The sequence below is a fragment of the Pelodiscus sinensis genome, chromosome 19, assembly GCF_052426305.1.
Source record: "Pelodiscus sinensis isolate ZL-2025 chromosome 19, ASM5242630v1, whole genome shotgun sequence".
Lineage (NCBI taxonomy): Eukaryota > Metazoa > Chordata > Testudines > Trionychidae > Pelodiscus > Pelodiscus sinensis.
In genome coordinates, this window is record NC_143070.1 from 11,514,209 (window position 1) to 11,539,045 (window position 24,837).

The 24,837-nt window shown below is 52.7% G+C and overlaps 1 protein-coding gene across 1 annotated transcript; it reads left to right on the forward strand.

Moving 5' to 3' along the window:
• Positions 1–259: 259 nt before the first annotated feature.
• LOC149522169 (butyrophilin subfamily 1 member A1-like) lies at positions 260–17,408 on the forward strand. Its single transcript, XM_089770545.1, has 9 exons — positions 260–547; positions 3,937–4,050; positions 5,282–5,629; positions 7,608–7,892; positions 10,092–10,196; positions 11,214–11,234; positions 13,275–13,307; positions 15,133–16,564; positions 16,814–17,408. Exons 2-8 carry the CDS (start codon positions 3,954–3,956, stop codon positions 15,657–15,659), a joined length of 1,416 nt encoding a protein of 471 aa, XP_089626671.1. The 5' UTR covers positions 260–547; positions 3,937–3,953; the 3' UTR covers positions 15,660–16,564; positions 16,814–17,408.
• The last annotated feature ends 7,429 nt before the right edge of the window (positions 17,409–24,837 follow it).

Sequence of the window (24,837 nt, forward strand, 5' to 3'; positions counted from 1 at the left end):
AATCCGCAAAAGCAGGGCGAAGATTCCCACTGAAATCCCGCCTGGATTCCTGCACCCGGGACACTGAGCACGTGTCGGTGCAGATACGCCTGGGGTGCGGCGTCTTTCAAGAGGGGTCTCCAGGCTCCCCGCGTGACAGGCTGGAAATGCTATCGGCGCCTCTGAGTCGTGGCTGGGGGCAACCGGGGCTGCGCGTCCCGCGGGAGTTGAGCGCAGCGAGCAGGGGGCACCGCCCCCGAGTGTCTCTATCAGGGCGGCGTCCAGCCTGCCCACGTGACGGGGTTTGGAGGTTCCACTTTCACTTTCCGCCCCGCGCCCCCGCTTCTTGGCCTGCGCCCCCGGGGGAGCGAGGGGGTCCAGCCTGTCCACGTGACCGGGTTCGAACGTCTCCCGGAGCAAACGCCGCGCGGGGACCCTGCGGGCCTGGGAGCGCCCCGGCTGGAGCCGAGCAGCGGGGCCCAGCCCAGCGGCACGTAGCGGGCCCGGCCCTGGACAGGGAGCCCGGCCGCGCCCGGCAGAGCGTCCCGCGCCCAGGGGCTCCAGCCCGGTACGTGCTGCTCCCAGTGGGGCTGGTCGAGCCTCGGAGCGCGCGGCGCTCGGGCAGATGGTTGGAAACACCCGGGAGCCTCCCTGCGACTATTGGCCCCGCTCCGTGCGGGACCGGCCCGGGTGCCCCGTTCGGAGAGGTCTCCGGCCCCATCTCCACAGGGTGCCCCGGGGTGTCCCTCTGCCCGCCGGCTGGGTTGGGAAATTCTGCCTCTTGCGTGTTGTTCAGAGCAGGGCGCCCGCTCCTGTTCCCCGGGGCCACCTGCGACAAATCCCGCCCGAGACTGCGGAGTCAGGCCCCTCGCTGCGCGAAGTCTCGTTTCCCGCCCGCTCTCGCTGCGCTTTTCCGCCTCTTGCTGGTGGAGGTGAATCCTCTTGGGTTTGTAAAGCCCAATAGAGTCCTGCCGGGAAGCAGCCAGGGCAGCAAACTGCAGCTGGTTCCTTCTGCGCGTGCCTGAAGCTGATCTTGTGCTCAAGGCTGGCACCGAGTGGGGACTCCGGGCTACACTGACACAGGGAAATGTATTAGACATCGTGAAACGGATCGTTTCCTCCTGTGTGACAAGCCACTGAAGTTGCAATATCCCGAGGAAACCTGAGGAAGGAGGCCAGCTCTTCAAAAATTGTAGCGTTGGCTGGGAAATGGCATGTTATGGTTTGGTTTGATTTGAATCGTGTTGTTGAACTCGAAATATTTTGGGTTTTTCTTTCTTTCAGTTTTCATTTTGCTCCCTTTTGTCCTTTGAGAGAGGATAAAGCGAATAAATATTTGTATTCTTTTCCAGTAGGTGTTCTCAATTAAGTTTTTTTCCATTTAGCATCAATTTCATTGAAAAATAAGTATTAATAAATCCTAGAAGCAAAATGTAGTTTGGGGGCATGGACAGAGAGGAAGAGGGGTGAGGTAAAAAGTTTGGGGGCAGTTTCACTGGCTTTGAGCATCCTGCTGTAGAAGGGGTCCAAGTGCCCTGCAGACAATACAAGACCAGACTATACCTATGGTGATCATGTTGCCAGCTGCTGTGCTCTCACCCCCCCTTTGCTGTCCTGGTTCCTGCCCTTCCCACTCCCCTCAGCCCTTTGTGGACCTGCCCACCTCCTCTGCACTATCCCTTCTCTTCCCCCTCTGCCCTCTCCTCCTCTAGCCCCACTCTGATCAGCTGTAGCTACCCATCCTCATCCCCTGTCCTAACACCTTCCTCTACCCAGTGCTCTTCTCTGGTGCCCATCCCTCTCCTCCAGTGTCCTTCTATTTCACCCCCACAATCCACTGGCACCTGCATCTTCCCTTACCCTGCACCTTCCTGTTGCCTCCCTCTTCCCTCACCTCCTGCCCTCCTTGTCCCCTTTCTCCCTGGTGCCCACCCCCTCACCACCCTCTGCCCCAGTTCTCCTCATGACCCTCTGCGCCCTCACACATGACTTGCTCCATTCCCTACCTTCCTCACACCCACCCCTCCTTTCAACCCCTCTTCTCTGGGCACCCACTCCTCCCCTTCTCTCTTCCTCCCTCTTGCCTCCATTGTCCCTCCCCTTTCCTCTATTAGCATCATGTTGTCTCCTCCCTTCTCTCCTCCCCCCTGCCCTTTTCCTAATTGTCTCCTCTTGCTCCCCTTGCATTTGTCTGTCCTCCATGCTGCCCCTTGGTGCCTGCCCCTTTATTCTCCTGCCCTGCCTCCCTCCCCTTGGCACAAGCCCCTTCCTCTCCTTGCCCCCCTTCCCCTTCTCTCACCTTCTGCCTTCCATGTGCAAAGAAGTTTGTGAGGCTGGAGCCAGGCTGCACAAGGCTGGGCTTACCATGAGGCAAACTGAGGCGACTGCCTCAGTTGCCATTCTCTCTCTCTCTCTCTCTGTGTGTGTGTGTGTGTGTGTGTGTGTGTGTGTGTGTGTGTGTGGTGGGATACCACTTGTAAAACATTGTGTCTGGTTCAGATGTATTCTCTCTGCTCTAGATGCACAGAGATGGTGGAGTGTGGTGCTGGAGGAAGGAGGGCACAAGAGACATAACAAGGAGGCAGGAGAAAAGGGTACATGGGGGGGCATCATTTGAGCTCCCCACCTCAGAGGGCCAAAATGTTGTTGACCAGCCCTGGGGCTGTGATGCTATTACTGCAGTCTCGGTCCCAGCTGCTCCCAGTGTGGAACTGCATACTGAGACTGGAGCAGAGGCTGCCCATGGTGCTATTTTTAGTACTATGATCTCGGTCACAACAGGCTGCCTGGCACCAGCTGGAGTTAAGCAGCAAATTTAGGAGACCCATTCCGGTGAGACTGACCCAGCTGGAACACACATCGTGTGGCTGCCACTTGACTCCAGCTGGAGCTAGAATCGCCCGCGGGGACTGGGACTTGGGTATTAAAAAATAGCACCACAGGTGGCCTCTGCTGAACCTGCCAACCCAAGCATGCCCCACCCCGTGGCAGCCCAGGTCTCAAGGCAGCCCGGAGGAGGAGGAGATGGTGCCGCCAGACCAAGATCCCACATAGCAGAGGTGGTCTCGTGGGGGGGGGGTGGGGAGAGGGTAGGTGGAAAGGAAGGGGCCGGGCGCCCCCGGAAGCTAGCTCAGCTGCCCTACCTACCCTACTGGAGGGGAGGGGAAGGAGGCTGTTGCATGTGGCAGAGTGCAGTGATTGCAGAGTTAGTGCACCCAGAGACCGTGTCTACACTAGGAAATGATTTCAAAATCACAAAATCTGACTTAATAACTTCCGATTTTACAACATCAAAATAGTTCCCACTTCAGGGCATCCTGTTATACACCCAAGATATGTTCCAAAACACGGGGATATGGAGCAAAATAATGTAAAGCGGGGATATTTTTTCCCCGTGGCTGACTTCCATTTGTACGAGTTGGTCTCTTTTTTTCTGCACGATGTAAGAGTGGGGAATGGGAGGATGAATAGCGCAACGGTTCCTACAAGGGTCAACGACATTAGTGCGGAACCGATGTATACTGGGGAGACGTAAAGCGGGGACGCCCTGTACAGGGAAGCCTCAAAAATAGTCCAAGGCAGGCTCCGTTAATGAAAATGTGCTACCCTGACTGAGAGCTCCGGGAAGCCCTGAGGAGTAATTAGTTCAAATTCCTCTGGGGAGCAGTTATTTTAAAATAATGGCACTGGAGTGTCCACACTAGTGCTATTTTGAAATCGCTATTTCAAAATTAACACTATTCCCTGAGGAAAGCAGAAGTCCATATTTCAAAATAAGTGGCCCGTTATTTTGAAATAAGGGATTTGTAAGTGCCTTGCCTGTGTGAACACCTTGAACATCACAGCGCCGGGGGCTGATTTACTGCACAGTAACTTGCTGGTGTAGACTTGGCCTTAATGTTGATCAGTGTCCTGCTCACTGTGGTAAGATTTTGTTTTCTCCTTCCTATTGTCTAGATCAAGTTTCAGGGAAGATGAAGGTTCCCTCCATCTGCCACAGCACCAGAGCTAGCTCCCCTCTGCCTGGTTTTCTTGTTTTCTTCCTGACTTATGTCCACAGCATGGAATCAGGTAGGACCCTGCGCTGGATGCTGCTGTTTCTTAGAGGATTTGTTTCAGTCCCAGAAGTGTCTTAACAACATGCACAACTGAGTCAGTGGAATTTCACAGGGTGTGTCTACACCGCACTGTTATTTCAAAATAACAATGCAGGCATCTGCACATTTCAAAATAATTTCAAAATTATGGGAGGCTTATTCCAAAATCTGTAAATCTCATTCCATGAGCAATAATGCCTCTTCCACAATAGCTATTTTGAAATAAGGCGTGTGTAGATGCTCCACTGCTGCTTTTTCAAAATAGCCCCTCACCACGGCCATTCGAAGTTATTCCTCTCCAGTGCCTCCTGGGGCTCTAAATTGAGGTAGCACCTCTATGAGTCTGCCTCAGACTAGTTTTGAGGCTTCCCTGCAGTGTAGACGCACTATTTCGAATGAAGCATGCGGTGTAGCTGTACCCACAGCGTGTAAACGTAACACAGCAAGCTCAGTGTAAGTGAGGGGATGGTCCTGCTACTGTGGAACGCTCCTGGCTTCTGTACTACCCGGGTGAAATGGTCTAGTGATACGATCTGAGTCCTCGTTCCAACGTCTTTACTCAGGGCATGTCTACACTGGGGAGTTATTGCAAAACAACTCCCCTTATTTCGAAATAACAAAGCGAGTGTCCGCACGACACAGCCCCAGCGGCCTCCCTGACCTCGAGTTCACTTTCCCATGTGGCTCCACTTCCACTTTCCCATGTGGCAAGGCTGGGCCCAGGGTTCCTGCAGGACTAAATCTAAGGGAGGGGATAAGTTGCCCTCACTCCGGGTGCTGTCTCTGCACTGGGCACTTCCCTGACTCACTGAGCCGTGCGTACAGCTCAGAGCAAAGATCCATTATAAATCAGCAACCCATTAACAAAAGAATAAGTAAAAAATGGGGAATGTTAAAGGAAATCCCATCACCCTGCTCCTGGCTGTGCCACAGGGATGCTGTGGGTCAGACACTTGCTCTGGTGGTGGCCACATTCAAGGTGGCAGAATCTTCTCTCTGATATTAGCTCTCTCAGCTGGGGTCTCTCTTTAGCCTGGCCTGTAAAGCCCATTGGCTGGTGGCATCTCCTTGTGCCGGGTCTCTTCTCAGTATCTCCAGGGAATACAAACTACAGCAAACAGGACCGGTTTTGTGTGTGCCACTGACTGAATGGACAAGATCTTCTCTCTGAGCTTTTCTCCCTTCTCTCCTGGGACATTCCACAGCACAATTTACAGTGGTGGGACCTGACCGGCCTGTCACGGCCGTGGTGGGGGAGGAGATCGTGTTACCCTGTCAGCTGACCCCCAGGATGAGCACTGAGAACATGGAGATGACTTGGTTCCGGTCTGAACGCTCCTCATTTGTCCATCGCTATAGCGATAGAAAGGACCAGTACGAGCAGCAGATGCCGGAATATCAGCGGAGGACAGAGCTCTTGAAAGATGGTCTGACCCAGGGGAAAGTTGCCTTGAAAATTCTCCATGTCAGGCTTTCTGACGAGGGGCAGTACAGCTGTTTTGTTCAAGATGGCGCCTTTTATGAAGAAGCGCAACTGGAACTAAAGGTGGCAGGTCAGTAGCGTGTGTCTGTACGTCTCTTGGGGTATGTCTACAGTACCCTCCTAGTTCGAACTAGCGGGGTAATGTATGCATACCGCACTTGCAAATGAAGCCCGGGATTTGAATTTCCCGGGCTTCACTTGCATAAGCGGGGAGCCGCCATTTTTAAAACCCCGCTGGTTCGAACCCCGTGCAGTGCGGCTACACGGGGCTCGAACTAGGTAGTTCGAACTAGGATTCCTATTCCGAACTACCTAGTTCGAGCCCCGTGTAGCCACGCTGCACGGGGTTCGAACCAGCGGGGTTTTAAAAATGGCGGCTCCCCGCTTATGCAAGTGAAGTCTGGGAAATTCAAATCCCGGGCTTCATTTGCAAGTGCGGTATGCCTACATTACCCTCCTAGTTCGAACTAGCGGGGTAGTGTAGACATACCCTTGGGGAATGGCGCCGACTGAATTGAATGTGAGCATTTTACCCACGGTCTGTTGCTGAGGTGACTCACTTACTTGTACCAAATTGAAGAAAGTGCCCCTGAATTATTACACCTTCTTCATCAAGACTCATCTCACTCTTCCACCTTACGCTTTCTGGGTGTGGTAAATGGGCCAAAACAGAGACACGAAACCTGATTTCCCATAGTCACATGGTTAAATCTAATGCCCAGGAATGATTTTTTGTTTCCTGAGATAATTGGCCAAATATGCAAATGCCCTTCAGTGGGGGGGCAACGGCCCCATACTGGCTGGGAAGGGTCAATGGAGGCTGGGGGAGCCTGGGCAGAGCCCTGGCCTATTGGGGAGGGCTTTTAAAGAGCCGAGCAGGGTGCAGCTTGATGGGACAGCCCTATAGAGAGAGAGCTGCCCCACAGAGAGAGTCAGTGAGGCCCTGGCCAAGGAAGGGGCAGGGTGTGGTTCCCTTGGAGAAGGCACCGTCAGTAGAGCAGGGCTGGACAGGTTTAGGGGGGCTGGAGATCCCTGCCTGACAGTGGCCTTGCTACAAGGCCAGGAGGTGCAAAAGACCACAGGGGAGGTGGCCCAGGGAACGAGAGGCAGTAGAGGGGAGTACAGGGCAGGGCAAGGCAGCTGCCAGAGGATCCCTAGGTCGGGACCCAGAGTAGCAGGCGTACCTGAGTTTCTCCCCAGCCCCACCCTCATTTCCTTTGCCCCACATCTCACCGCCCATAGAGACTCTCGTGTGTCCCTGAGGCTATTTATTCATTTTAATCAGTCAGATGATTATGCTCTAGTAGGTGTCCAGATATTTTTCCCCTTCTGCTTTAGTTCTGTAGTTACAGGGCCAGGTAGAAGAGCTTCTATAATCTAGGCAGTAACGTTTCACCTGAAGGCACATTTGAAATACAAGCTTGATTTTTCTCAGGTTTTTTTTACAAAATCTGTTAGTGCTGAATTAAAGGATCAATTAAAGGGTTTCCAATGGTCTCAAAATGGCATGTCTGTGTGGATTTTTGGATGGAACAATACTGAGGAGAGAGCTTTCCATCCCCTCCATGAAATAATTAGTTGCTTATTCATCTATTTCCCTGAGTCCATGAGCGCTGGAGAAAATGGAATCTCATAGTGTGTAACCGCGGGCAGGTAGTTCGAAGTACAGGGCATTTAAAAATGGCAGCGCCCGGGAACATGCAAATAAAGCCTGGGATATTTAAATCCCTGGCTTCATTTGCAAGTTCGAATGCCTACATTAGCCACCCTATTTCGAACTACGGTGGCAGTGTAGACATACCCCTAGTGCTAAATTAAATATTCAATTAAAGAATTTCCTATAGTCCAAAAATGGCATGTCTGTGTGGATCTTGGGAGGGAACAATATTGAGGAAAAAGCTTTCCATCCCCTCCATGAAATAATTAGTTACTTGCTCATCTACTTCCCTGAGTCCATCGGTATTTGAGAATAAAGGGGAAGTTTAATTTCTTATTCTCTAGGCTCAGTGTGTGCAAAAACCAACATGGATTTACACATTTGTCTCTAGCTTCAGGCTCTGCTCCTCATATGTCTATTGAGGATTACCAGGATGGAGGGATCCGAGTGGTGTGCCGGTCAGCTGGGTGGTACCCAGAGCCTGAGGTGATATGGAGAGATTTGAATGGACAGGCCTTTCCTTCAGCCTCTCTCACAAATTCCCAAGAAGCCAATGGACTGTATGAAACAGAAACTTCTGCCATTATAATGAAAAATTCAAATCGGAACTTGTCCTGTTTGGTCAGGAACACCCTCCTCAGCCAAGAAAAGGAATCCGCATTATCTTATATATCAGGTCAGTGACCATCAAAACCCACACACTGAGCAGCAACAGAAAAACAAGAAAGACAACAACCTAAACTCATCAGATTAAATACAGTGCGTTTTTTCAGAAAAAACACTCCCTCCCTTCCTTCCTCAAACCTAGTTAGGTAATGGTGTGACTTTTTTTTTTTTTCTGCACATACATAATTTAAGTCTTGTTTACACTAAGAAGATTTGGCCAATACAATGCTACCTGCAAAACATATCTAGTGTGGGCCAGTGTTCTGTCTATATTTTCCATTCATGTGCAGAATAAATGTTACATGCACCAATGGAATGTGCAAATGTACACCGCCAGTAGAAACACATCCTGCTGGCAGAGGGTGCTCTGTGCACTCTGCTAATCAGTTTGGTGGCATCTGAAACTCTCCCTAGTGGCTGCCCAAGCACACAGCTTACTGGGAACACTGCTGTGGACACAGCAATACTAAGCTGTACTTTTGCTAGTCTGTCTCAGTGTTTCTCAACCTTTTTTATAACGCACCCCTTTCTTTTAAAAAAAAGTTATAATTACCCCCAGTATCGACAGTTTTCAGACACACACAATTTTTTTCTACCATTACAACACATTTGTTTCAACAACTTAATCGTAGCCAGGCGGGCGATGAAATTTTTGGGTGTAAAAAGTACAAAAATAATAAAGCGCTGTAAAACTTCAAACAAAAATGTAGTTTTCTCCAAATTTCAGTTGTTGACGTACCCTCAGACTTCTCTCAAGTACCCCTAGGGTGCTTGTACCCCTGGCTGAGAAACACTGGTCTGTCTTCTGCCAGATACCCACACCGACATAACCTATACAGGCGTGTGAGTGCTGGTTTTCCAGTATAACTGTGACTGCAGTCAAGCTTTTGTCAGAATAAAATGTCCCAACCCCGACTCACACAGCTCCGCTGTCAGAGATGTTTTCTGTTGCAGAAAAGCATCGGGGGGAGCTATGTGACAGGAAAAACTTAAAGAACAACCAATGGTCTGGTAGCACTTTAAAGACTAACAAAACATGGAGATGGGATCCTGAGCTTTCGTGGGCTGAAGAAAGGGTTTAGACCCGAGGTTTAAGGTGAGAACCACAAATCATGAATCGCTTCCTGCACAGTGGTTGTGATGAATTGTGATTATGATTCATTGACAGATTATGGGGGGAAATAGTGGATCTACAAGCTGTTGTTTTCAGACAACCTGGTAGTTTCTGAGTGTTCTGTAACACTGACAGCCTTGTGCTCCCTGGCATAACACCGGGTGATCAGAGACTTTAACGCTGAACACTCAGACCTGTTACTAGCAGCTGTTCCTGTGTTAGATAGCTCCTATGAGACAGTAGCCCCGCTGTGCTGTGCTCTGCTCAAACCCATAGAGTAACAGTCAGTGCCTGCTACAAAGAAAAAGTGTCTAAAAAATCAGCACACCAGAAAGACTGGCCAGGAAATGGAGCCACAGAGAGGGGAAAGGGCTTGTCTAGGTTCCCACTGCAGAGTTCACAAGTCCCATCCCACTGCCCCTGGGACTGGAGGGAGGCTGTCTAGACTGCAGGCTTCTTTTGGAAAAAGTTTTTCCACAAGAGATCTTCTGACAAAACTTCTTCCAAAAGAGAGTAAAAGTGCATTGAAAAAGCGATCTGCTTTTTTGACAGATAGCGTCCACACTGAACAGACTTTCTCTTACATGTCAGCCTGGTAGCAGAGTGGCCACCAGGCCACCTGTGCTTTTTCCTCTTTCCTCTTCTTCCGAAAGAACTCCCTCTTCCCCATCCACACACGCTTTTTTGCAAAAGAGCTCTTTCCCAAAAAGGCTTCTTCCTCGTAGAAAGAGGTTTACCAATGTCGGAAAAAACCCTCTGTTCTTTTCAGTTTTTTTCTGAACATGATTGCAGCATGAATGTAAGTGAAGTTTTTTTTGGAAAAATGGCCATTTTTTCAAAAAAAACCTGCAGTGTAGACATACCAGAGAGCGCTGTCTTTCATTGCATGCCAAGCCAGGCTCACTTATACACCAATGCACAAGTGTGGTGGCTCTATTGGTTGGTTTGAAGTGTTTGGTGCCGTGCCGATGGGGCCATATTCCCTCCTTTCTGTAAGACTGGTCCCACGGGGGTGGCCTTACACACAGCGGAGTCATCCGAGCTCTGTCCCTGCTTACTGAGTAATGTGGGTGCCTCTGGGCTTGTGTTTTTCAGATCCCTTTTTCCCTAAGGTGAATCCCTGGATGGTGTCTCTGGGAGTGACCCTGGTGGTTTTGCTGGGCTCCTTTGCCCTGAGTGTTTATCTCTTCAGAATCAAAGGTAAATGTTGGAGCAGGAAATACAGGGACATTCACAAGGGATTTCCGTCAAAGCCGCACGCACAGGGACAGATCTGACACTTGGCCTGGCATGACGGGAGCTTAGAACTGCCCCACCCCCACAGCGCAGGGCTGGAAATGCCACTGAGGTTCCCCTCTGTCCGTGGGCTGATCGTCGGCAGCAGCCCCTGGCTGCAGGCTCAGGGCACGACTCCCCAGGACCTGACGGCAGCACTGGGGGATGGAGTGAAAAGCTCAGTCCACTGCTCTGGACCATCCCCACCCACCTTTGCAGCAGGGCCTATTGCGCCAGCTGGGCCTCCCCCACCCAATGCCACAGCAAGGAGCCAGGGAGCCCAGGCCTGGGCCTATGGAGGTTTCATTCCCCCTCACTCATTGTGTGGGTGGGTTGTGCCAGACACAGGCTTGTCCCAAGTGAAGCCGGCCGGGTGGTTGGCACGTATGGACACGCAGGGGGGATGGGATTGAAGGGAGAAGACATTAGGCGATTGGGCCGTACCAGAGACCCAGATCACAGGTATCTGCATCCTGCTCCGTCTTCCCTCTCCACATTCTCCAGGGTCACTCCCGTCTGTTTCTGGTCTCCCTTTGTTATTTTTCAGGAGAGAAGGCAACACACCGTGTCTATTAAGAAGATAGTAGAGAAGCAGTTAGCATATGCTTTATAAAGACACACACACAGACAACTGTATAGACTTTCAGACAAGATCAATAGTTACTAGGGGCCCCTGGCTCACAGCCACTCTGCCTGCGCAGGCACTGAGTGGTACAGGGGGTCTTGCATTAGCCCTGCCCAGCACAGACCAATTTCAGCCATCGTGTGTCTGACCCTTGGCAAGTGGGATTTCCAAAGCTGCCTAAGTGATGTAGGGACATCGGGACTCCTGCGCCCTTGTCACTTAGGCAGTGTTGGAAACCCCACCCTGGAAGGAGAACCCCCCCCACCCACCCACTAATCATTGATTCATTTGTTTTGTTTTGTTTTTGTTTTTTTTAGAGAACCAGGCAGCAGAACTCAGTAAGTGTCATTTGCCTTCTCCCTACATGTAAACCCTGTTGTGCTAAGGTGTGTCCTCACCAAGGCGCTTGTTCCGTCAGGGGTTGGTTTGGTTGGGTTTGTGTCATGTTTATAATATAACTTTAAAAACGAATGGTGGCCTCAGAGTAAGCAGGAGAATTCTCACGCCAATAGGTCATTTGAGAGAGTATTCTGAGCTACTAAAATGTACTGCTATTTGAATAGAAATAGAAGTTGAGCTTTAACTTAGTTCTGAAAATTCAATTAAATCAAATGAAATAACATGATGCGAATCATCTTTTGGTCAAGATAGATGAACAGTTCTGAGAGGGGGAGGTTCTATGACGAGTAATCAAAGAAAAAGCAAGTGCACAAAGATTAATCTAAGAAACCCTGGCCCCATATACTTGTACATTTTTTAGAATAACCCCTCTAGCCACAGGATTCAGTGGCAGGTGTCATTGATCTCAACAAGAGCAGGAAGTTGCTTTCAATAGGTTTTCTTGGCTTGTTTGCAAATGTAACATGTTTTTAGGTAAAGTTTGATTGTAACTTAATAGGACTAATTCCACAGGCAATGGAGATGTTTGAAATACAAAACAACCCAACCGCAAGGCTCGTGCAGTGTTTGTGTAGCTCTCATTTTTTTTCTGATTTATTTATTTGACATTTCTAGTAAAACTTGTAACTTCTGACTTCCAAAAAGTAGTCTAGATACGGGGCGGGGTGTTACACAAAAATGACCTTTTTTGGAAGAACCCTGTAAACCTCATTTTTTGAGGAATAAGGGTTCTTTCAGAAAAGGGGGTTGTGGAAGAAAACAAGCCTTCACTCTGTGTTTTGTAAGCAACAAGTAGCCAAAGGCAGTTTTATTATGAGCTGCAGCAAGGGAAAAACTGATTCCGATGGGGGTGGGGGAGCAGGAGCTCCCCTCCCACCACCCCCACCACCACCCCCAAGGCAGATCTTCGAATACAAGCAATTATGAAGTAGTTTATATACTGTCCATTACATATAATAACAAGAAACAATTAATCTCCTTCTCATTACAAACACCAATGGCTAACAGTTATTTTAGTTCCACCCAGATGATCCTTATCTATAGGTGAGAGGATTAAATATAGGTGAGAGGATTATTTTAGGAGAGGGTGGGTGAGATTCTGTGGCCCGCACTGTGCGGGGGGTCAGACTAGATGATCATAATGGTCCCTTCTGACCTTAAAATCTATGAAAATCTATGAAAGGTCTCTGCCAGAGTCAGCATTCTATCCTTATCTCCTAAAACTAGGTGAGAAGCGAGAGGTGAGATCTGTTGTTAGGGTTAGTTAGCTTGACTCTTGCTTCACTGCTAACAAACCTGAAATGGCTGCATACCAATTCCCTGTGCCGCCACAGGGTTTTTGTGTGCAATAACCCATCTAGACTGGGATTTTTTTTTTTTTTTTGAAAAAACAAATTTGCACCTAATTTGCATATCTTCTTTCAGGCAAACTGCGGGCAATCTAGACATAGCCTAGTAAAATTTGTAACTTACAACTTACTTGCTGTGTCAATCTGTAGGATGTTGAATCCTGTGTATGTAGCAAGGGTGAGAGAACTTTTTGCCCTGAGGTCACATCAGGGTACAGAAACTGTAGGGAGGGCCACGGAAGGAAGGAAACAGCCAGGCATGGCTCAGGCCTTGCCCCATCTGACCCTCCCCCCACCTGTTCTCCAGGTCCTTACTGCCCCCCTAGGACTCCTCACCCCAATCCAACCCCAATTGCACCTTTCTCCAGACCACCCCACCCCCCCCCGATTCCTGCCCCCTATCCAACCCCTCCCCCAGCTCTCTGCTCATAGCTGTGGGAGCCCAGGGCAGGTGGCATGAGGAGTGGGGACTGTGTGGGAGGGTAAGAAAAAGAGGGGGCTGAGGGCGCAGCTCAGGGCCGGATAGAAGAGTTGGCAGGACAGGCGGGGCCCATGCGCTGTGGTTTGCTGTCCCTGAGAGAGAGCATTTGCTCCCATCACTCTCAGCTGGGTTTCTCTGCTTGATTTCAGGCTGGAGAAAATTTGCATTCCCTACAGGAGAAGGTAATTGATCTTAATGGCTTGTGAGTGTTCAGATGTCCCCTCCCATGTGACAATGCGCCTCCTTTGCCATCACGGTGGCAGCAGGCTGGGGCCTGAGATTTCAGGGCATCAGCACCAGCAGCTGCAGTTCAAAGATGCCGTAAGGTCGCGACTCGTCTGCCAGGTGGTGCCGGCAGCAACCTGGTCCCAGCCATGTAGCCCTCCCCTTGATCTCCTTTTCCATCCCATCCAATGTGGTTCCAGTCAGTGGTCTCTACCCGCTCCCCTTCAGGACAGCCCCCTTGTTCCTCCCTCCTGGCTGTGTCTCTTCCTCCTGCATGCTTGACGTGACTTGGCTTGGCTTGGCCTCCTTCACAGATCTTGGCCTTAGGCTCCCCTTGTTCTCTGGCACAGGAGAGAGTGGGTGGGGGTCCAAGAGGGGACTTTCTCTCCCTCCCCCACCAGTGACTATGGGGCTGTGCCCAGCATGGACTCTGGGGCACTCAGGGACGTTGCTCTTTCTCCTGCCCCCGGCAGAGGACCCAAGAGTCCATGGGAGGGTCCCAGCTCTGCCGGGGGAAGGGACGGATCAGACTCCAGGGCACGGGGCACAGACAGGGGCAGCTGGGGAGCTGCTGAGAGCAGAGCTCTGGTCCTGTTCCCCTTTTCCTCTCCTCCCCCCGCATGATCCCAGAGCCCCAGGGCGGTGGGAAAGGAGCCGAGCCCAGACGTGCCATGCGGGGGAGACGTGTCACGGGGGGAATCACAAACCCTGCCCAGAGGCAGCTGGGACCCAGGGACATTTCAATGGGGAGGGGCCCAGCCGAGGGCAGGGCCTGGATTCAGCCAGCCCTGATCAGGCAGTTTCCATCCCGTCCCTCTGGGGTCCCCGGCCCAGAGTCGCTTGTCCCCGGCCCAGGGAGAGGGGGGCAGATCCCCAGTGTCAGGGCCTGTGACGGGGCGCTCCCACCCCGCACTCAGGGTGACAGAGGCGAGAGCGGGAGGACGCGCTGGGGGGACAATCCGCGCACCGTGGGGACTCTGAGCCTAACTGCAGGTCCGGGTTCAGCGCGGCTAGCAGCAGGGAGCAAGGGGTGCCTCCGGGAAACACCCCGAGAGGAGGGACTAGCGAGGCACCGGCGGCTGACGTCACGGGGGGAGGGGGACTGCCGGGCGACGCAGAGGAGATGACGTCAGGGAGCAGGGCTGGTGGAGGATTTAAAACTGCATCTGGCACCGCAGCAGAGGGAGAGTGGAGGACGGGGAGTCGAGGAGCAGAGGTGAGGCAAGGGCACGCGGAGGGGACTGGCCCCCGGGAAGGACGAAGTAGGAAGCGGCCCAGGGCAGGGTCATGGAGCCCGTGAGCGGGTGTGTTTTGGGGCACCACCCCCATCCGCTAGGGAGGGACTGGAAGTCCCTGCCTTCAGGGCCCTGGGCCGGGGTTCGGAGAGGGGGCGGGCCCGAACCCACCTACTCCGCCGGCTGAAAAGGCACCCTCGTGCGTCCAGCGCTCTGAGAAGGACTTGGGGCGGCTGGGTTCTCGCCGCGGATTGTGTTGAAGGGTCCCGGTTTGCCCGGTGTGAACGATAAAAATGGGCGACAGTAGCCCTTTGATGGGGAGCACGGCTTGACTCCTTTACAGGGCCCCTCTGATCACTGCCGGGGAGTGAGCTGCCCCTTGGGCTGGGCCGAGACCTCAGGGCTCCTCCCCACTCAGAGCCGGGCGCCCCCTGGAGGGAGGAGAGTCCCTGAGTCACTGCCCAGCTGGGGCAGATTCTGTCCCTGACGCCTTCAACCCTCCCCAGGGCCAAGCTCTGCCCCTCACACTCTGATTCTCTCCCCCCAGCCAACGTGACTCTGGATCCAGACACAGCACATCCTCAGTTCGTCTTGTCAGAGGATGGGAAATGTGTGAGATGGGGAGAGACAAAACAGCCACTGCCCGACACCCCGGAGAGATTTGACACTGAGCGCTGCGTGCTGGGCCGCGAGGGCTTCACCTCAGGGAGACATTACTGGGAGGTGGAGGTGGGGGTGGGGGATGGGCAATACTGGGCTGTGGGGGTGGCCAGAGAGTCTGTGAGCAGAAAGGGAGGGATCAGCCTGAGCCCCAAGGGTGGGATCTGGGCTGTTCAGCGGTGGTGGGATCAATTCAGGCCTCTCACTGACCTTCGCACTCCTCTGTCCTTGAGCCCCCCCAGCAGGATCTGGGTTTGTCTGGACTGTGACCAGGGGCAGGTGACATTTATCAATGCTGGTGCCGAGACCCTGATCTTCACTTTCCCGCCGGGCTCCCTCCCTGGGGAGAGAATCCGACCCTGGATCTGGTTGTGGGACAGAAACATCGAGCTCCATCTGTCTCCCTGTCACTAGCCCCTCTAGCCTCACACACCCCAGTCTCTGTGACCCTGGAGAACTCCCCAGTACCCAGCCCCTGGCTCCTCATATCTATGGGTATGTCCACACGACAGCGCTAATTCGAACTAAGCTAATTCGAATTAAGGCAGCTAGACTTAAAAACTAGTTCGAATTAGCGTTTTGCTAATTCGAACTAGCGCGTCCACACTGATTGGACACTAGGGCGAACTTAAGGGCAGCTGAAATGGGTTCTGGCAGGGCATCAGGTCAGTAGTTGCTTTGTGTGGCTGCTGTCTGAGGCTCGTGCTTAAAGGGACTCCCCCCTGGACAGCCGGTTCTCAGCTTTTCCGCTTGCTTGCCTACCTCGCCGAGAGACAGCAAAGTGTTTGTCTCTGTGCCCGTCTGTGTCGGTGGTTCCCTTTGGGGTCGCTGCCGCAGTTAGCAACATGGAGCCAGAGCTCGCCCTGGGCTTTCTGGTGCAGGTTTTGGACCTGCTGCTGCAAGCCTGCCAGCAATGGCTGGAGGCTGCCTGGCACCACCTGGTGCATGTCAGCCCCCTACCTCTCCACCTGGCCTCCCTGGGGGCCGTGGAGGAGCCGCAGTAGCGCCCGGACGCCAGCGTGCCCCACCGCATCTGGCGTCTGGACACCAGCAGCGACTGGTGGGACCTCATCGTCCTGGACCGCTGGGGAGACCAACAGTGGACCCAGAACTTCAGGATGAAGAGAGACACCTTCCCGGAGCTCTGCGAGTGGCTCACCCCTGCTCTGCAGCGACGGGACACTCCAATGAGGCCCGCCATCCCCCTCCAGAAGCATGTGGCCATCGCCCTCTGGAAGCGCTCCACGCCGGACAGCTACCGATCCATCGGGAACCAGTTCAGCATTGGGAGATTCACCGTCTGAACAGTGCTCATGCAGGTACGGCACCCACCAGCCACTGGGCCGGGGGGGAACTGCAAGGAGGGGATGGGCCGCCCCAGGTAAAATGGGGGAGGGGGAGAGGATGTGAAAGTGCCCCGCACCGGAGGGGTCGGTCTGTCCCGGCTGTACTACACGCCGCTCAGGGGGGTTGCTTCCGGGAGTGGGGCACAGGGCAGTGCCAGGGCATGAACACTCCCAGCCACCAGGGCGCCCCAGTGATTCGCGGTTTGCTGTGTCTCTCTGCAGGTGGTCAAGGCCATCAACCAGGTGCTGCTCTGCAGGGTGGTCCGCCTCGCCGACCCGGACGCCGTCATCCGGGGATTCGGCGCCCTCAGCTTCCCCAACTGCGGGGGGGGGGGCCATCAACGGGACACACATCCCCATCCGTGCCCCGGAGCACCAGGCCTCCCAGTACGTCAACCGAAAGGGGTACTTCTCCGTCCTGCAGGCCGTGTGTGACCACCGAGGACAGTTCACGGACATTAATGTGGGCTGGTCAGGCAAGGCACACGACGCACGGGTGTACAGGGGGGTGGAAGGGGAGGAAGGGAAGGGAAAGCTCAGGCTTGGGGGTCCTGCTGGTTCTCTGGTCTCGCAGCACTGTGGGGGCGGGGGTATCAGGAGGGAGTGGGTGGGGCAGGAGAGACGGGGTGTGCGGAGGAAGCAGGAGGGGGAGGAGAGGTGGGAGGAGGAGCGAGAGCTGGGGTAGCCGCAGGGGTCGGTGCAGGAGGAGGCAGGAACCTGTCCACCAGGGTCTGGAGGTGGCCTCTGAGGGCACGGCCCTGCGCCTCCAGTGCCTCCACTCCGCTGCCGCAGCCGTAGGTCCTCCCAGAGGGTATGTCTACACTACCCTCCTAGTTCGAACTAGGAGGGTAATGTATGCATACCGCACTTGCTAATGAAGCCCGGGATTTGAATTTCCCGGGCTTCATTAGCATAAGCGGGGAGCCGCCATTTTTAAATCCCCGCTGCTTCGAACCCCGTGTAGCGCGGCTACACGGGGCTCGAACTAGGTAGTTCGGACTAGGGTGCCTATTCCGAACTACCGGTACACCTCGTTTCACGAGGAGTAACGGTAGTTCGGAATAGGCACCTAGTCCGAACTACTTAGTTCGAGCCCCGTGTAGCCGCGCTACACGGGGTTCGAAGCAGCGGGGATTTAAAAATGGCGGCTCCCCGCTTATGCTAATGAAGCCCGGGAAATTCAAATCCCGGGCTTCATTAGCAAGTGCGGTATGCATACATTACCCTCCTAGTTCGAACTAGGAGGGTAGTGTAGACATACCCAGACCCAGTGGTCCTGGGTGCGGAGCTGGTGATCCAGGAACCGCAGGTGCCGCTGCTGGTAGTCCTCCTCGTTCCTGGCTCTCCTGCTGGCCCGGGCGCGGGCGGCTGCTGCAGGCGGGTTGGTGTGCCCTGCAGTCCCAGGTGGTGCAGCTGTGGTGAAACGAGCAGCGGTCAATTCTCCCTGGGGACAAGGTGGGTGAAACTCAGCCCCCCTCTGCAAGGTCAGGGCCCCTGCATGACACCCAGCTGTTGTTCCATGGTGGGCAAGGCCCAGGTGCACAGTCCTTGTACTCCCTCTCCCCCCACCCCTCCCGTACACATAAGGGGAGCATGATGGCACTCACATGTGGAGCCCTCCCCGGCCTGGGATGACACAGGCGATGTGCTCTGTGGGGTGCCTCCGGGGTCCTGGGTCCTGGGCAGGCTCTCTGCAGGCTCCTGGGTCTCTGTGTCCTCCTCCTCCTCCTCGGTGTCCGGGACGGGTCCTTCTGCCCTGGGGTCGATCACCACTCGGGGAGCATGGACGGCGTGAGCCCCCAGGATGATGTCCAGGGCCTCAAAGTGGGGGCAGGTCTCTGGGTCGGCTCCTGATTGGCATGCCCTGGAGTAGGCCTGCCGCAGGTCCTTGATTTTACAGCGGACCTGCTCCCGGCTGCGCTGGTGGCCTCTGGTGGCCAGGCTGGCAGCCATGTGGCTGTAGACGGCCGTGTTCCTGTGGCTAGTGTGGAGATTGTGGACATTTGGAGGCCTCCCCCCAAACCTCAATGAGGTCCACGATCTCCGCACTTGACCAGGCGGGCGCCTGCCTCTTGTGGCCCTGGGCAGGCTCCTGGGAGCCGCCAGCCTGGTCCTAGGAAGAGGTGGAGGGCTGGGTGGCAGCGGGTGGCTGGCTCATCCCATGCCAGGTGCAGGGTCTGCTGGCTGGGTGCTGGCACACTTGCAACTGGCACAAACACTGTAGCCAGATTGTGCCCCTTTAAGGGCTCCGGGGCCGGGCGAGGGGCAGACGAGTTTCCCTGGTTTGGCCAGAGTGGCCAACATGGCAAACTGGGGAGGGCTAGCCTCCCACTAGTTCGAATTAAGTGGCTACACAGCCCTTAATTCTAACTACTTAATTCGAACTAGGCGTTAGTCCTTGTGGAATGAGGTTTACCTAGTTCGAATTAAGTGCTCCACTAGCTCGAATTAAGTTCGAACTAGTGGTTTGTATGTGTAGCGCCTATTAAAGATAATTCGAACTAACGGCTGTTAGTTCGAATTAACTTTGTAGAGTAGACATACCCTTAGATCCCTGAAAGCTCCTTCCCTTTCCTCCCTGCAGATCCAGAGAAGGGAGGTGGAAGAAACCTACTTCAGCCCCAGGGAGCAGACAAGCCTGAAGGGCTGAGGTGGGGGCTGGGAAGGGGCAGAACTAACAGCCAGGCTGGGGACAGGTGGAGGTGGGGGCTGGGCTGGGGAGAGGCAAAGGTTAGTGTGGCAGGACACAGAATTAACCAATCTGCGTTGGGGAGAAGCTGGAAGCTCTGCAGCAGTAGGAGGCGATTTGCAGAGATCTGGTCCATTGGGACAGCCAGAGGGGAAGGGATAAAATCAGGACAAACAATGGGACCAAATCAGAGGCCCATTCCCTGCCCCAATCTTGGGGTCCTTGGGCACATTCTTGGGGGGAGGGTTTCTAGGCCTTCATTGCAGAAGGAGTAACAGGTAGTTCGATTTAGGGATTTATTTTGAATGCCCGTTTCCCTGCCACGTGTAGACGCGGGCAGTTAGTCCAGGCTTGTAAATTTCAAAAAATGGCGCCTGGCCAGGAACATGCAAATCAAGCACAGGATATTTAAATCCCGGGCTTGATTTGCAATTCCAAATGCCTACATTAGCCTTCCTAGTGTAAATTAGGCTGCAAGTGTAGACACCCCCAAGGGCTGTGTCTACACTGGCCACATAACCCGTAATAGCTATGGAAATGAGCGAAGTCAGAATAGGGAAATGCGCGGGGGATTTAAATATCCCCCGCGGGATTTAAATAAACATGGCCGCCGCTTTTTTCCGGCTTGGGGAAAAGCCGGAAAAGAGTGTCCAGACTGGCGTGATCCTCCGGAATAAAGCCCTATTCCGGAGGATCTCTTATTCCTACTTGCAAGAGATCCTCCGGAATAGGGCTTTATTCCGGAGGATTGCGCCAGTCTGGACGCTCTTTTCCGGCTTTTCCCCAAGCCGGAAAAAAGCGGCGGCCATGTTTATTTAAATCCCGCGGGGGATATTTAAATCCCCCCGCGCATTTCCCTATTCTGACTTCTCTCATTTCCATAGCTATTACGGGTTATGTGGTCAGTGTAGACACAGCCAAGGACTCAGATTCTCTATGAACTCACGACTGGATTCAGGTACTGGGGACACCTGAGCTGCTACGTATGTATCAATGCAGACACACTTGGGTGCAGCGGGGGGGGGGGGGCTCTTTAAGGACATAAGAACATAAGAGTGGCCATATGGAGTCAGACCAAAGGCCCATCCAGCCCAGTGTCCTGTTGGCCCACAGTAGCCAATGTCAGGTGCCCCAGAGGGAGTGAACAAAACAGGGAATTCTCACGTGATCCCTCCCCTCTTGCCCATTCCCAGCCCCTGCCAAACAGAGTCCAGGGTCACCATCCCTACCCATCCTGGCTAATAGGTAGTGAAGGGTCTAACCCCCGTGAATTTATCGAGCTCTTGCTTGGACCCTGTTAGGATGCATCTCCTCAGTAGGGATTAACTCGAAATAAATTACAAAAAGTGAGCTGTGTCAATTGTGTTTCTGATTTTGAAATTGCGAATGTCTACACAGCACTTATGTCAAAATAAAGCTCTCTTCCTCTGACTTCCCTTATTTCTTGTACAATGAGGCTATGTCTACACTGCACGCTTTTTGTGCAAGACCTCTTTTGTACAAGTGTTCTTAGAATCATAGAATACTAGGACTGGAAGGGACCTCGAGAGGTCATCGAGTCCAGGCCCCTGCCCTCATGGCTGGACTCCAGTACTGTCTAGACCAGTGGTCTCCAACCTTTTTACACTGAAGATCACTTTTAAAATCTCAGAACAGGTGAAGATCTACTGCCCCGCCCCTTCCTTGAAGCCCCGCCCTTTCTATTTTCCTCCTGTCCATCACTTGCTATACCCAGCCCTTCCTTACCCACTCTGATAAACTGTTTATTTTTAAATTATGCAATGTATAAAATTAAAATCACGTGTTTATAGTTATGAAATAAATGGTCTGTTTTTTATTCATGCTATTTAAACGTCAAATGAAGCATTTACAATTATACATTCTGTGGGGACAGAATTCTGCAGCTGGGGGCAGGGGAGAGGGAACAGGGTGCTGGGAGGGCAGAGGACAGGGTTCTGCAGCAGGGGACAGGGTGCCAGTGGGGACAGAGTTCAGTGAGTGGAGACGGGAATGGGGACAGAGTTCTGTGGCTGGGGTCAGGGGAGGGGGGTCTGGTGAGAGGGGAGTGGGGACAGGGGACAGGGTGCCAGTGGCAGCAGAGAGTCCCCTGCATCTGCCTCCTCTCAGGATTCTCCCCACCCCCTCAAAGAGTGAAGCCAGCACATGCCTCCTCTGGGCCCGACCCCTCCCCCCCCACCGTGCAGGGAAACCCTGCGTGTGCCTGCCCCGGGGCCAAACCCCCCTTCCACAGCACAGCCCATCCCATCTCCCCCTTCCCCTCTCCTGCAGCGCGGCCAACCCCCATGGGCACCTGCCCCTTGGACAAACCTCCCTCGCACGGCACAGCACAGCCAACCCCTCCCGCAGCACGGCCAACCCCTGCGTGCGCCTACCCCAGGGCCAAACCCCCCTCCCGCATCGCGGCCCGGCCCAGCCCAGCCAACTCCCTCCCCTCCCACTGTTCTAATGCCAGAATATGAAAATTGAAAACCACCCTCCTCGCAGGTCCCTGGGGGGGAAGGGCACCGGGGGCCAGTCATGAGCAATGCTACCCCACGGTATCCACACTGCCCCCAGTGCTGGGGCCAGAGCCCAGCAAGCTCTACACCTCTAGCCATGGTGGTTTACCCAGAGTGCAGCGACTGCGGAGCCAGTGCGCCCAGAGACCGTGTCTACTCTAGGAAAGTGATAGAAATGTAGCCGTGTTAGTCTGGGGTAGCTGAAGCAAAATGCAGGACAATGTAGCACTTTAAAGACTAACAAGATGGTTTATTAGATGATGAGCTTTCGTGGGCCAGACCCACTTCCTCAGATCAAATAGTGGAAGAAAATAGTCACAACCATATATACCAAAGGATACAGTTAAAAAAAATGAACACATATGAAAAGGACAAATCACATTTCAGAACAGGAGGGGGATGCGGGGGGGGAGGAAGGAAGGTAAGTGTCTGTGAATTGATATTAGAGGTGGGGAGAGTGGGATGTTTGTGAGTTAATGGTATTAGAGGTGATAATTGGGAAAGCTATCTTGATAATGTGTAAGATAGTTCAAGTGTTTGTTCAATCCTCTTTGGAGAGTGTCGAATTTTAACATGAATGACAGTTCAGAGGATTCCCTTTCAAGTGCAGATGTAAAAGGTCTTTGTAGCAGAATGCAGGTGGTTAAGTCATTGAGAGAGTGTCCTTTCTGGTTAAAATGGCAAGAAACTGTTTTTTCTTTGTGATCTTGTCTGATATCTGTTTTGTGGGCATTAATCCTTTGGCGAAGTGTCTGAGGTGTTTGTCCAATGTACATAGCAGACGGACACTTTTGGCACATGATAGCGTAGATTATATTTCTGGATGCGCAGGAATATGTGTTCTTGATCTTATAACTCACTTGGTTAGGTCCAATAATGGTATCAGCAGAATAAATATGTGGACAAAGCTGGCAACGGGGTTTGTTGCAAGGGAAGGTACCAGGGTTGGTATTAGTGTGGTATGTCCTGTGGTGGTTGGTAAGAATCATCTTGAGGTTAGGTGGTTGTCTATAGGAGACTATGGGTCTGTCTCCCAGAGCCTCTTGGAGTATGGTATCCTGTTCCAGTATAGGCTGTAGTTTATTGATAATGTGTTGGACAGGTTTAAGTTGGGGGTTGTAGGTGATGACAAGTGGTGTTCTATTGTTGGTTTTCTTGGGTCTGTCTTGAAGTAGATGGTTTCTAGGTATTCGTCTGGCTCTTTCAATTTGCTTTTTTATTTCTCCGGGTGGGTAGTTGAGGTTTATAAATGCTTGGTAGAGATCCTGAAGCTTCTAGTCTCTGTCAGTGGGATTAGAGCAGATGCAGTTGTATCGAAGGGCTTGGCTATAGACGATGGATCGTGTGGTGTGTTTTGGATGGGAGCTGGAAGCATGTAGGTAACTGTATGAGTCAGTGGGTTTTCTGTAGAGAGTGGTGTCTAATTTTCCATTGCTTATTTGTACTGTGGTGTCCAGGAAGTGGATTTCTCATGTAGAATGGTCCAGGCTGAGGTTGATGGTGGGGTGTAGGTTGTTGAAATCTCTGTGGAATATCTCCAGTGTTTCTTGGCCATGCGTCCAGATCATAAAGATGTCATCGATGTACCGTAGGTAGAGAAGGGGTGAAAGGGGACGGGAGTTGAGGAAACATTGTTCTAGGTCAGCCATAAAGATGTTAGCATACTGTGGGGCCATGCGTGTACCCATGGCTGTGCCGCTGATCTGGAGGTATAAGTTGTTCTCAAACTGGAAATAATTGTGGGTGAGAACGCTAGGAAACAATTTCAACATCACTAAATTCGACTTAACTCCCAATGTTACAACATCAAAATAGCGTGTTCCCACGCTATACACCCAAGATACATTCCAAAAAACATAAAGGGATATTTTTTCCCACAGCTGACTTTCATTTGAACAAATGTCTTTCTTTTTTTTTCACGGTGTAAGAGCAGGGAATGGGAGGAGGTCTAACGCAACAGTTCTCAAAACCTCAATGATGTTAGTGTGGAACCAACGTATACTGTGGATACGTATAGTGTGGAAACCCAGAATGTGGAAGCCTCAAAAATAATCCAAGGCAGGCTCCATTAATGAAACCGTGCTACCTCGACTTAGAGCTCCAGGAAGCCCTGGGGAGTAATTAGTTCAAATGACTGGGGTGTTTAACACAAGCCGTTACTGGCAGGGTGCTCTCACGTCCTCCGCAGGCCTCCGCTTTCTGCACCCGATGTACCAATGCGGGAACAGCCTGGGCAGTGTGTAGCTGGCTGTAGCGGACCGGGCCAGGTCTAGGCACTGCTGAGGGCGTCCGCTTAGGGCGAATTGCTCAAACTAGGGGCTCCTTACAGCCCCCAGACTGGAGACCTTCCCAGACAGGCCACAAACCAGTCCCATAGAGCACTTCAACTGCCTGTCTGGCCAGCCTGAAGCCTCATGAGCAAAACCCCTCTAGCACCCCAGCTATCTCCATGCTCCAAACAGCCCCGATGAGAGGTTTTAAAGCCCAATCTCACCTACCCTGAACAGGTTCTGCCAGTCCCAAGAAACCAGCCACAGATCCCAGATCAATTTACCCTCTGGACCTTACCCACAATACCACACTGAGCCAATCCTTTAGAATGTAACATCTAAAGGTTTATTACTACCAGAAAGAAAAGTGCTAGAGTAAGATTTTTAAAGTATCATACATTGCATGCATTGAATCTCTCAGTTCTCGATGCAGGCTTGCAGCAGAGATGTTATAACTGCTGACTTAAAAGTCTTTGGTGTACATCCGATGTCAGGATGGGTCCACAGTTCTTTCCGGCTCCTCAATCCCTCCTCGATGCACTCTTGCCTCTGGGATGAAGAGCAGAGCTGAGCACCAAGATGGAGTCAGCCACATGCCATATTTATACCCCCTCCTGGCTTCTTCCAAGCTGGCTAGAGTCACATGGCCAGTGGCCAGATGTGTCTTTGGCCTCCAGAGATCCATTGATCCCTGGAGCTTTGCTCATTAGATGTCCATGGGCAAACATTCCTGACCCATTGCTCTGCCTCAGATAGAGAATCTTTCAG

Bases quoted from the DNA above. Each gene is read 5' to 3' on its own strand.
- LOC149522169 (XM_089770545.1), top strand. From the start codon at position 3,954: ATGAAGGTTCCCTCCATCTGCCACAGCACCAGAGCTAGCTCCCCTCTG. The intron at 7,893-10,091 runs GTCAGTGACCAT...TGTGTTTTTCAG, and splicing joins CGCATTATCTTATATATCAG to ATCCCTTTTTCCCTAAGGTG. The intron at 11,235-13,274 runs GTAAGTGTCATT...GCTTGATTTCAG, and splicing joins GAACCAGGCAGCAGAACTCA to GCTGGAGAAAATTTGCATTC.